The sequence below is a fragment of the Lasiodiplodia theobromae genome, assembly GCF_012971845.1.
Source record: "Lasiodiplodia theobromae strain AM2As chromosome Unknown scaffold_81, whole genome shotgun sequence".
NCBI lineage: Eukaryota > Fungi > Ascomycota > Dothideomycetes > Botryosphaeriales > Botryosphaeriaceae > Lasiodiplodia > Lasiodiplodia theobromae.
The window spans coordinates 43,594-56,730 of record NW_023336565.1 but is presented as its reverse complement, the minus strand read 5'-3'; the positions used below and the strand labels follow the sequence as shown (position 1 = coordinate 56,730).

The following is a 13,137-nucleotide window of genomic DNA, read 5'->3' as shown; positions in this document are numbered from 1 at the left end:
GGCATCATTTAAACAGACATGATTGGCTTCTGGGCTTTTGTTCTGCCATTCCGCCGTGGGTCGAGTTGGGCAACAACCTGCGCGTCCCCATGCGTGTAGAAAAGCCATGACGGCTGAGCCGATGCATGTGGCTGTCACCCGTTCCGCGGTTGCATTGGCTGGGTACACCACGGTAATCACAGAACTTGAGACCTTCTATTCTAGATTGAGTCGATCGCGACAGCTACGCGTCGCTCACGCTATTGCCGAGATTTCGACATATCCGACAGTCTCGCTTCGGCAAAAAGGGTGTATGTGTCGACCAGGTGGGACCCCAGGACAATGTCGAATAAGGTAACTGCCACACTACTCGTCTGTGCAACGCACTTTCCACCTATGTCTAGACCCGTCTCAGGACGCGTGAGTGCAAACGGCGGTGGGCCTTGTCTCGGCGTCACTACTCCGATTGCCTAGAGCTGAAGGAATGAGTGCCATCCCCTCGGGATCGGCTGGTATGAGGCGTGAAGTGTGGGCTTAATTCGCTCACCATCATGATTGGACAAGAGCATGGATCATGGTATGCTGCTGAAGTACCTCGACTCCACCTTGGAAAGGCTGCGACACCGCGTGTAGCTCTTCTATCTCCAGTATTCCTGCCACTGTAGCTCTTGAGGAAATCCCGGAGCTGATCGTAGCGAGGCAGCCTCTCCAAACCAGCCAGCACAATGCACAGCTGAGGCCTCGAGCCCAGCTTAATGAATGAAGAGCTTTATGCATGTGCAAAGTACAAATAAAAGCGACTTGGCATTTTCTCATACGTATAATCACTCTCCCCTTCGTCTTCTTGCTCTTCGAGGTCTCAGCTTGCACCGTGACCACCATGGCTCAGATGAATGCAGGAGCTCAAGAGTTTAGTCTCGATTTCGGGCTGAACGAGGTAAGTCTCATGCCGAAGTATCACAACAACATGTTGCTTACCAACCAAGGCGGACATCCTCGACTATATCGGGGACTTTGAATCCAGTCAGTTTTTCCACGCGCCTGCGGCCCAACCAGAGCCGCATGATGATGCCTCTCATCTCCCCCCAGCGGATCTACCTAGACAGTTTACATCTCCGCCTGAGATGACTGGCGACGGTCTTTCAACTCTCGAGAACTCATTCTATTGGACTTCGGAGCCACACCAGCCTTGGAACTTTGCTTTTCCACCTTTCATGACCGATGGAAACCTAACAACTGGACAAGGCACTCGAGCAACTGGGCAACACCTTCAGACAACCAGACAACGCCTCCCAACGACTGAAAGACACCTTTCGACTGTCGAGCAACTATTCTGCTGGGACTCACTGCTTTGGGACTTCGCTACTCCACCCGAGGTAGCCAATGGAAGTGTGACAGCTCGCGAACAAGTTCCACGCCGCAAAATGGCCAAGCCAAGATAACACCGTCCAACAACTATACAACACCTTTCAGCAACTGGACAAGGCCCTTCGACTGTCGAAAGCCCACTCCATTGGGATCCGAGTTCAAAGCGACGACAGCTTTGGGGCTTCACGCATCAACCCGACCGAGGTTGACGCCAAGTCATTCTACCAGGGCGGTATCAAAGCCCAGAGGATTTTGCCAAAGAATAGAAGAAATAGTACGAGTCAGCGACGTTTCCATGTCCCTTTACAGACCTGAAAAGTAAGGGAAATTCGAATACTGGAGCTTCCCGGGCTGCCCTTCTTCAGCCCTGCGAGTCAACTTACTACAATTGCAGACTCACGGACTGCGAGCGACATGAGAGAGCTTTCCCCTCACCAGGGAAGGCTAGACGCCATGAAAAGAAGCATATTACCAAAAATCTCCGCGCCATTGTCTGTCTTATCCCCAAATGCACGACGGAATCACCATTTTACACACCTGACGGGTTTTCCCTCCATCTATCCCTTCACAAGTGGAAAGAAGGTAAATACTGCAAGGAAAGCGCCATCAGTGCTTAGAGTCTTGGATACAAAGTGGGAAAAAGCTCTTTCTTTCCTATCTACCTGCCAAAACGTCACGTTCGGAGAACTGGCTCTGGGCGCTCGAAGAGATCCTCTAGATCTTTCGGCAGGCCTCTCCACTTCCGCCCCATTCCTCCACCGTATGGAGATCTTGTACGCTCATGGATTGTTCCTCTGCTTCCAAATTAGTCTGCACATCGCAATCCAATTTATGTATTTCTCTATAGTTCTTTGTCAATGCTCTATTAAAATGTAGCATTTGCGACCATTTGGTTTATTACCCTTCTTTCCCGGAGGAGCAAAGGTGCCTATATATTGTTTCTTCGTCACTCGTGGGGTCCATTTCCAGCAGACGTGGTCATTGAGAGGGAAAGACAGCAGAACATATCCTTCCAGACCAAGCGTGCGCTTTACCAACAGCAGGGTCTATGCTAAATCAGTCTCGGGTGGTCTTTCCGTTACCTACCACATGCTACGGCATTAATTTATGTAGCGCATAACTTTAGTCACTCACGGTGAGCATCCAAGAACATAAACCGTGGTAATGCATAGACGCGGTGGACTATTTTTCGTACTACATTCACCCATGGCACTTGGCAGGCTAATTCAATGCGGTCCCCACTCCAAAGGTATGGAAGTGCCTAAGTCAGCAGTGATCCTCTGTCGATGGAAGTACCTACCGGCTGCACCTGGAATCCTTGAATTGTGGAGCGTGCTAAGATGTGATATCAAGGGTCGTGACACGAACGTGACAGCTCAGCGAGCTGCCCCATCTTTGGGAGAGTGCGTGTATCGCTTAGCAAAAGCCGGTCGCACATCCTGAATTGGGGAACTCATTGCTGGCCTAGCGTCAGAGTCGTAGATCAATGCGTGCTGCGTGACGCGGCGGTTAGCAGGCGGTGAGCTCGGTCCTGCGAAGAATGCGCAGCAACGGCTGAGCATATAAAGCTCGCTTCCTTTCCAGACAACTTACTCGCGAGACACGCCCAATCCCATATCACATTCTTTACCTCATCAATTGTCCGACAATGAAGTCTGCAACGACCTTGAATGAACCCCTGGGCACTAGCTTCATTGAAAAGGCCCCGACAGGAGCAGAACCCGATGGAAGCTTTCCCGAGACAGTAGACCTCACTGATGATCCAGGTCCTCCACATGATCAACCAAAAAAAAGCCCTAGTAAGTATCTACTGTTGAGCCACATGAATAATTGGAAGTTCCTGACTGGTTCTTTCAACAGTCCTAAAGAATATGATCTGGGTCAAGAAGAAACAGAGGTATCTGTCTCCGAAGCAGCTTCAAGCTATCTGGGACAAAAAAGATCTTCCTATCGAGGATATCTTTGTGAAGGAAAAGGATGGCTGGGAAAAGATCCCTAGGTCGTGTATGGGATTCATCGGAGATCGTGCCAAAGAGTTCCCCCCAAAAGTCAGGTTTGCTATTACTCGTAAAACGAATGAAGCACTAGGTAGTAAATCACTCTTTCAGCCCCTGGAAACCAAATGCTAATTACAGACCAGGTGCTCCAGAAGCTGATGGAACCACCACTGAGGCTGATGGCACTTCAGAAGCTGATGGCACTCCTACCGAGGCTGATGACGCTCTCAACGAAGTTTCTGGCACCCCGACCGAAGCTAATAGCCCTGGAGGTACGAGTGAACACCTTGTCGAACTCGAAGATGACTTTCCTGACTAATCTGTCACAAAAGGGCCTCCAGTAGGCAAGACGAGCAGGGAGACACCTTGTTCAGACAAAGTCGAAAAGCCAGTCAGGTGCGATGCCGACGAGACACCTCTTCCTGGAGACTCCTGTCGTTTTACACGGCATTTCAGTGCGACACCCGGGGAGGCCGGGTCCCCTTCAAAAACAGGGAAGAGGGCCCGTCAAGCATACCCCGATGAGGACACATATTTGCAAACGCCAAAGAGAAAGCATCACGTCTCGGCACCTGCGAGCGGCGCCCAGCCCTCCGAGCAGTAGCCATCACGTGGCACTCATACTAGATGGTTTACTCAACCGTACGACCTCTTGATGTTAAAGTTGATTCTTGCTTTTGAACCACTTCAACTGTTAGCCTGAACGTTGGGCTGTTTCTTCCTGATTGTCAGCCCATCCATTCCTTTCCTATATTAGTTGGTTTCAAGTTAGTAGTGGGCTTGCAGATAGGCTGAATTCGAGATTTCTATGGGCCTTCGGCCGGCCACTCCTTCTGCACCAGCTCCTTGCCATTCGTCTCGTGCAATATGGATATGGTGGGTGGCTGGACCCTTTGGCTTCGTTCTGCTCCTCGGTTGCACTCCTTCATTCCTTTCGCCTTTCCCGCACCTCAGAAGGTCTGACGCTCGCACATCGTCTCCGTCAAGATCTAACTGTGATAGTAGATTGATTAATTGATCTATTCTATCAAGCTGCAATACTATCCGAGCTGGTACATGAGCTGTCCATTTCTCTTACCCGCGCTGCTTTCTTCTCTAGCCTAATCTCACTTCTTCGTGAAATCTGGCATAAATACTCCCTCCGTTGCCCTTACACGTCCTGTGGATCGGATGTGCTTGCCTTCCCACGCTCACACCAAAATCTCCATTCTTTTGCAGAAGCAGGATGGTTACCTTAACTACTGCAAGTTCCGGCTCCACTTGTCCTTGGAGCCATCCACTAGTTTTCCAGTACACCGGCCTTCTCAGCTATTCGATTCACTTAACGAAAATGAAACGTCTCCCCACCCCTCACCAACTTCCGACACCGACTCCCGCCTGGGCCTTGCCATCTCGTACACGCTAATAGCACATGTCTAACTGTCTTCTGTCTTATACCGCACTCGCACTCGCCGGGTTCCTCACGCCTTGGCCTGTAGAAGTACGGCTTAAGCCGAGTGATTCGAGCGGCGTTGGATGAAGATTGCGGCCTACTCCCAATCCGTGCGATGCACAGGCTGATGGCGTGTCTGACCGGTGCTGCACCATCAGTTCCCCCGTTTACCTCTCATATCTCTTCCGACTCTCCATTTCACTCTTCTCCTCCCAGACTCTCGCTAGCAGAGTACAAGTTACCGTTTTAGCCAACCGTTGCCGTTCGCCTGGTTCTCTGCCTGGCCTCTGGCATAGCTAAACCGCCTTCTTTGCTATCTCGTCTGCTGCTTCGTCTCTCTTCAGCCCAGAATGGGCTGGCACCCAGACGAACCAGGGTAAGTCCTTGCGTGGCAGTCTCTTCCACTACCTTGTAGATCTCTCACACGATGTATTGCGCTTCTGCCCATCGCACCCGGTCCTGATTGCCTCTGGGTCCTTCTTGCTGTCCTGTTGCCTAGGCCGTGTGCGTGCGGCTGGAGAAACGTCGGATTCTGCCATCGAAAGAGCAGCTTTCAATTAACTTACATCGGCTTCGAGTCAGAGGTGTACATAGCCACCTTCTTTTGTTGCTCACGTGATGCATCCAGCTCCTGTACCACAGGAGCAGCGGTCAGTGAAAACCAACCAACCCCGACCCAGCGCCTCCTGAGGAACTACCCCGTCATAACCCGATCGGCCGCGCGGAATCACTGCCAACTAAATTTTTGAACACCCATCCGGTACTCCAAGACCTTGCAATGTCTATGAGCGAAGATGATAGAAGCGGACACGCGACCGTTAGCGCATCGCAGGGACGCCCCGCTTATCAGGCTTTCCACCACGGCAAGCCAACCACCATATATCCGTCTCGCGCGTCAATCAGAGCCCAGCTACTGGAGAAAGCAACTTGGAACAATGTCGTCGGCCTGCTGGGCGTTATCGCCAAGCCGGAAAGGTCCTCGCCGAATAGAATCAGAGCCTGGTGTAGAAAGGCCCCACGACTTAAGACAACATTGGACTGCTTTTGAACGCGCTGGATATGTCTGAAGAAACGCAGACGAAGATGAGAGAGCGTGTTGGAAAGACGAATAAGCAGGTAGCGGCTCTCCAGGCCGGCGCATAGAAAACCGAGCTTACAGCTATATACTAATGCTATATACATAAACGTGCTCTGAAGAGCTCCACCGGCACCTAGAAATACAAGTAGCCCGATAGGTGCAACAAAAGTGTGCCTTTCTTTTGAAGGGAAGAGGAGTGACAGCTCATCCAGTCAAACCTTCAACGGCTAGACGTAGCTTTACGGTGGCGAGGGCCTTGAATGGGAACATCTCAGCAAATCTCTCTCAATAAAAATAGTGAGGCAGTATAGTCAAGAGTTCGGGCCAAGGATGGCTTCGTGTTACTACTTTTAGGAATTTTTCTTTTTCTCTTGCATTTCCTCACCAGGTGATTAAATACCCACACTAATTGTCACTTCTCAATGATTGGGCTTTGAATGAATAGGGATATTCATGTAATATAAATACTTTTTGGCGCGCCTTTTCGCTATGGTTCATCAAGACCGGCGTGAAGAATGCATCATCATCACAATCATTCACCCAAGAACAAAACCTCGTTCATACGTGTTTACTTCCCGCAGATGCTCCAACTGCTACTGCTAAGTGAACCAGTAGTTTTCATGGCCGTCCCAGTGCTGTTTGTTGCAACAGTACTTACTAGAACGCAGCAGTTTCAAGTTACGATACAGCCTCGAAAGATGATGCGAGTATGACTGCAGACATTAATGTAGTATCAAGGATTGGGGATGAGAGCTGTGCGGTGGCCGCGGGCATCGCGAACCCCTGGGAAACCGCCAAGAGCGACTCAAATTTCTAACATAGCTCTCATTTTCTCGCCTAACGCCCAGACAGACGCAAGGGAGTCAGGCCATACCTTCTCCTAAGCCATGACTCGTCACCTTTCCCCGCTATTTTCTTTTTCGTTGAACAGTGCAAATGAGTTGAATTGAACATTGCTGGCTCTGACACTAATGCAAGGAAGCCAAGAGTATAAAAGGAGCTGAGTTTGTGTAATCTACTCTGCAAGGTCACCGTGGAATGTACTGTACAAAACAACGGTTCGGAATACTAAAATTAGGATTTACTCTTGAGAGCTTGGCCTTATTCCAGGATTTTAGTATCATGTAGCAAGGATTGCGCTATACCCGGACTTCGGCCTTCACTTGCGTTCCAAGCGCAGAAGCATAATGCCGTTGTGATTCGAAGCACGCCATGTGAAATTGACACATTCTTCCTGCGATCTTACTTTTGAAGCAGTGATACTTAAGAGACATCTTAGTTTGTAACCTCTATACTGCGGAGTTCCTCAAATCAACCCCACCTCGAAATCGGCATCACTGAACTTTTCCTAAAAGTAACCCTATTTACCCTCCCGAACGTATGTCTACTGCTTTATATAAGCGTATCTTAATCCACGCTGACCTTCGACATTGACAGAGAACAAGATGTCTATCGGTGAGAATGTCGCGAAATCCGGCACCACTGTGACAATTGGAGAGACTTCCTACTCGGTTGACCTCACAAAAGTTCCATACCTCGAATCGTACTTGAGATTCCAGAGCAACGCCGGCCAGAGCACGGTGCATTCGGACATCCCACTGTTCGCGGTTGCATACGATGGACTCGAAAATGGCTATCGTCAATATTTTCGCAAGCTTCCTGATCAGCTCGACCAATACCACACTCTTTGCGAGACTCTCGATATCCTTTGTGCCGACGTTCTACAGCAGCAAACGGTCAAGGGACTCTTTGAAGATCTTAGAGAAGGAAAAGGGAGCTACGAGTGTGAGTACAAGCGTTCGGTCTTTGTGAAGGGCGACAAGAAAAAGGCACGCGATGCAGCTTTCAAGCTTTTGTACTTGATTCTACGTGCAGACTTCGAATCAGACGTCAAAGATAGCCAGCTCGTCTACAATGCTGTTTTGTTTGTAGTTTCCCATCGTGGAATCTTCAAATACCGCATTCGGAAAATGGTCCGGGCAGCATATGAGGAGCGCTTCATTATCTCTACCAAACAAATGGCCAGCCTGAACCAATGGCCTATATGGGAACCAGGAAAGGGTGGGCAAGCATCAGAAGATGAGGCGACTACCGAGTCATCTTCCGAATTCGATGATTGGGACAGTGATTATTAAGCATCTTTTGCATGCCTTTTCATTCTATTCCTCTTTCGCTTCCAACTGTGTTGATCGATCGTTGCGCTGCGCATGACCTTATGATGATGTGGTGGTATAACGACTTGGCCCTCGCTCTGTACCGCCTTCGATTTGGACAGTATAGTACAGAAATTGCAACTAACAATTTACTGGAGCCTGAGGCAGTACCGCGGAAGGATTATGTACCTGCTAGCGCTGTAGACTATGACATCCAAGCAGCCATTGGCTCAGCACGGTAAAGGTATTATATCTATCAACGACGAGTTAGAGAGAGAGCGGAGCGAAGGCGTAAAATGCGTAAAGGAGTCATGGTGACGTTGAAATCAAGTACGACAGCATGGATTAACTTTAAAGCTTCAGAGCGATCTCAAAGACTTTTCGAAATCGGGTGATATAGAAGAAGAAACGCAAGTAGCATCTAGAGCGAATGCTGGCGTATCTTGTATCCGGTGTGCTCATTTCATTCTCTCCACCACGCTCACCACCAAGTCTCTGGCGAAAAGTCCCCCATCGGCAAGCAAGTCCCGAAAAGTCTCTGACATAACAAGAATGTCGATGTTATTCGCAGCGAAGCGCGTGATCACTCGGCGTAGTGATGGACAACTCTGTTGCGCTTCTCTTGGTTCTGGACTGACGTCATAGATGTGCTTTACTAGCTTTACTATGTCCGGCACTCGCTGCCAGTGCAGAGTAAAGCTATCAAGAGCGGTAGAGAGATCCTGAGTGGTGGCTTCCTTCAACTTCTCGACGAGATAGGTGTCGGCAAAGTCGAATAATTGAACATGAGACAGGAGCGTGCTAAAAAATCCTCGATAGGGATTCTCCATATTGTCGATCGCTGCGGTCATGGTCGGGAACGGATCGATTCTCGTTTCATCGAATACGATTTGTGGAAGCAATCTAGGGTAGCATGCTCGCGGAGGGGATGTATATGCTTTACGCCTCGGCTTCCGGCCAAAATGGGGTGAACTGCCATCTCGGCTACCAAGGTCTATTGGGATTTCGTCGCTGGGTTGATCGGAAGGGCCATCTTTGGTCAGCTCATGGCCTTCTTCTTCACACTCGGCTGCGTTGTAACTGCCCGAGTAGACGAACTCCAGGAATCGAGCAAAAGTGTTTTCGTCCACCTGATCGAGGCTAGCAGAGCCTTCGCGGCTTTCCTTGAGTCCATTTGTCATCATGGCCATTAGAGGCTCTGAGACTCTGGCGACCGCTTCTTGATGCACATAGAAGCGTTTTTTGTTGACGCCGATGTCGAATCGAAAGACGTTGGAGCAAAACACCCTAACTATAGTTAGTCATAAAGAGGATCATACATCGTGATTCAAGCGTACTCCTTGTTTACATCCGACATAGGTGCTTTGAGGTGCTGGAACTGCTTCAAATGGAAAGATGCTTCTTCTTTTTTCTTTGCAGGCAGTCGAGATATTTAAACGTAAAATGTAGCATCAAATATGCAGTGAAGAAACCGTAATAAATAAACAAAGCGGGTGACAACGTAATCTGAGACTTACTAAATCGAATGAAGTGTCGTAGTAGGCAAAGAAATGGCTTCGCGAAGTAAGGAGAGCGAGATCTTGTTTTCGATAGCATTCCTCGAGGAGTCATAGCCACAAGCTTCTGATTCACGAAATAGTCAGCGATATCCCTTTACTTGTTTGGAAACCCCTCCAATCCGCTCTCAGGCGGAATTTTTGTGTTGATATCACGACTTCTATTGGTATTTGGCCATCATTTTTCGACCCCACCCCCAATTCCTCGCTCTTTTCCAATAGACTGAACTTTACACAGCATTTACTCTAGTACAAAGTAAGCTATTGTAGATAATCTCGATGAGGAATTCATCTCTCAGTCGATGCTTAAGAACAATCGATTTATCGCTTTGCCCTTTGTCCCTCTAGAGATAAGATAAATCTGTTCACCAGAACATTAAAAAAAAAAACTATAGAGACCTGGCAAACTTACTGCAGACTACATGTAATTCAGCTCGAAATATTAGGCCTTTCCTGATTTCGGGTAATTTCCTCTGATGTGCTAAATAACCTGGTCCCGAAGGTCCCGCTTGGAAGGCGGAGTCAACGAGTACACGTCGTGAATCGAATCGAAAAATTCGACGAGACTGTTCGAGTCCATAAGTTCCCAGGAGTACTTTGAGCTTGCCAGGGTGCATAGTTCTCCAATGTCGTATTTGTCGGCAAGTGCAAACATTCTGGCATGTATCTGTAAAGACGAAGCAGAGAAACTGTCGTCCAAATTCTCCGCATCAGATGGGTCCAGCTGATAATCATTCGTGTAGAAGAAGTCCACCATTTTTTCGACAAAGATGGGACAATCTTCTTGCATCGAAATTTCTCCGCTAAAGGTTTCCTGCTATGAGTCAGCTTTCAGTCGTTGAACTAGAAAGCCAAGTTCTATAGTATACCTTGAATCCTATAGTGCACATGGTGTTGAGCACTTTGGACTGTGAACAAACTATCATTTGGTGGACCTCTATGCGGGTCTCTCCACAAAGAATTGTCAAGTCGGAAAAGTCACCGGTCTGTCTGCATCTACTGTTATAAGCAAGATGCTGTGCCTTGAATTTAATTAGACTAACCTTGAAATGATGTTGAATAACACCCTCCCAGGTTGGGGCTCAAGTCCAGACATAACGACGAAGAGGACAAGGCCTAGTTGAAACACGGACTCCGGGAAACCGCTTTATAACAGCAATCGTTACCAGAAGTTTTTTAGAGTTCACAGTAATACAATAATAATGTGGGGAAAGTTGAACAAGAAAGAATTTTCCAAGAAATAGTATCAGGGCAGGAATTGGAATGAAATCAATGGTGTTCCGTTGTTTCTAGTTCTTTAGGAACATTTAGGAATGTGGTAGATTTCATACAGCTCCCAACTTGATAGTGCTGAGAAAGTTGTCGCTTTTAACTCGGAGAACGCGAACATTGTGAGATCGCAACCGGTATTTACGACATTACTGATGTTATGCAGGTTCATGTTATGCCAGATTCCTAAACAAGCATTTTTCTCTTTTCCTATCTTAGTTTTATCCATTATTCTATATTAGGACCATAATTTGCTACTTTTTCTCAGCTGGCTAGATGCTATGTTATACAGAGGGTATTGGAACAGAGCCAAACACACTCGCGTAACCGGGAGTTTATATGAATATAGTGAGCTTGTACCACATCAGCTACAATTGATGGCTGCGGTCTCAAGGTATTCCAAATTACGGGTCTACAGTATATCGTTTCAAATCATGTAGTTAATCCTAGAATATATGCATTGGACAGGATTTGATTATAGTAAATTGACCAATTCAGGCTACTATATTAGCTGTGGAGACAAAAGAGCCGTCCATGCATTACTGCGCCTTTCATCTGCCATTTTTCTGCCTCACTTTGTAGCCAAACTCTATTGACTGGGTATGCGGCGGCTATACCACTACCTTGACCGCCGGCATTTCCGGCCCCCATATCTTCAAATTTCACCGGTTGCTCGATTAGAGACCTCAAGCTCACGCAGACTTGCCTCCGTTGTTTGCTATAGGGTAAGCTTATTAGCTTAGTCACTCGTTTTGAGACGACACTGGGTTCAACACCAAGGAGTTTGAAACAGCAAACAATACACTCAATACATCTTTTATTCGACCGATCAAGCGCAAGTTCCATCAACGTTGAAGAAAAAGCAATGAAACACGGCAAATAAATTCGACAATGACAACAACAACAGATGAGGTTTGACATAACACACAGCTCAATACTCTCAACTTCCCTTTCCTCTTCAATCCCAGGGGTAGAGTGCTCTAGGATTCGTATGAACGAAAAGTGCGGTGCCAGCTCATAGTCTTCGTAGTCCACGTTAGTGGTCAAGGAGACCCTTCGGGATAAGAACGTATTGGTACGGTATTCGAGATTGTGCAACCTTTATTGAAACCGATTCTCTAGTCACTCTCAGAAGCATCCGTCCAAGATCACGGGGTATCGTTTCTTCATGATACTCACTTGAAAGGAGGTTACCATAGCAAGGATTACAACACACAATATCCCAACTGCCTTTGTATGTGGCCACGAGCTTTGCCGTCTTCCGTTTATGACATTGACTGCACGCGAAAGCAGTGGCCGAAGAAAGCCTATGCAATGTCCATTGACATTGCGGGGGGAAGGTTTTCACTATTTTGAGTCGAGATAGCGATAATTTCGGAATGCATAGCTCCTGTGTTGAGTTCACAGCTTCATTACTTGAAGACAAGTTCGACGACATTTTCGCTTACTGATGCAGACTTGAATGGGGAAGCCTGAATGTAAGGGGACTATAGTGGCTTTATAGGCTGGCGTAGCCGTCAAAGACAGCTGCGCGGCGCACAATTTGTCCTTCCGCACTTTCTAAACCATTCTGAGGCTTAGACTAGCGATATACAGCTCGTATACCAACATGTACACATGCTTTAGCGTGTAAGCCTCGCTTCACAACGTTCCTTTTTCTTTTCTTTTCTTTCTTTTTTTAGAAAACAATTAGTCTGATGCTAGAACCTGGTTTCAACCATGTTGATCTAAATTTTCCATGCATGGGCAAGGGTAGATGAATCGGAATGAATTGACTTAGAGTTACCAGTGAGTCATTCTGTTAAATTCGAAGGCCACTATCCAGCACTGTAATCGCACTTTTGCCAGCTCGACACATTCTCCACAATTCTTGCGTTCCTAATCGCTAGCCTTGATTCGCTATTAGCTGTTGCCTCCGCAAGGCACGGAATCCATATAGTGTTACTGATAAAGTAAGGGCAGAGTAGTGGCGAGACGTACGTACCTTTGAAACGATTAAGAGACCAGTTACTTGATATTGCGACCAAAAGATAACTGGGTATGCACCTCGCTAACACGAAAGGAAACATATCTCAGCCAAAATCTCTTTCATTCTATAAGTACCTACTTTTCATTAGGTCACGATCGCCGTTTCGAGCCAATAAGGTAAGACATTACTGTTAACTTTGTTGGAACGCTTCTCAGCGCCGAGACTCCAGAAGAGAACTTGCCACACGGAACAGTACGCTTACCGACAGCCGTGAGGTTGTCTGCTTGCCGAAATATGCCCGATCAAGCTTTGCTGAAACGCAGCAGGCAATTACTT

At 47.6% G+C, this 13,137-nt stretch overlaps 3 protein-coding genes across 3 annotated transcripts; 2 read left to right on the top strand and 1 right to left on the bottom strand.

Annotated features, from left to right (window-relative positions):
- Window positions 1-2,995: 2,995 nt before the first annotated feature.
- Window positions 2,996-3,663, top strand: LTHEOB_12894 (Arginine-tRNA-protein transferase; the record flags this gene model as incomplete). Its single annotated transcript, XM_035509811.1, has 3 exons — window positions 2,996-3,146; window positions 3,208-3,351; window positions 3,488-3,663. The coding sequence occupies 3 exons, from the start codon at window positions 2,996-2,998 to the stop codon at window positions 3,661-3,663; spliced, it is 471 nt and encodes a 156-aa protein (XP_035363378.1).
- A 3,636-nt stretch (window positions 3,664-7,299) lies between these two features.
- LTHEOB_12893 (Pantothenate transporter) lies at window positions 7,300-7,989 on the top strand (the record flags this gene model as incomplete). Its single annotated transcript, XM_035509810.1, has 1 exon — window positions 7,300-7,989. One exon carries the CDS (start codon window positions 7,300-7,302, stop codon window positions 7,987-7,989), a length of 690 nt encoding a protein of 229 aa, XP_035363377.1.
- Window positions 7,990-10,044: 2,055 nt separating this feature from the next.
- LTHEOB_12892 (Kelch domain-containing protein) lies at window positions 10,045-10,659 on the bottom strand (the record flags this gene model as incomplete). Its single annotated transcript, XM_035509809.1, has 3 exons — window positions 10,045-10,377; window positions 10,433-10,553; window positions 10,607-10,659. 3 exons carry the CDS (start codon window positions 10,657-10,659, stop codon window positions 10,045-10,047), a joined length of 507 nt encoding a protein of 168 aa, XP_035363376.1.
- Between the last annotated feature and the right edge of the window lie 2,478 nt (window positions 10,660-13,137).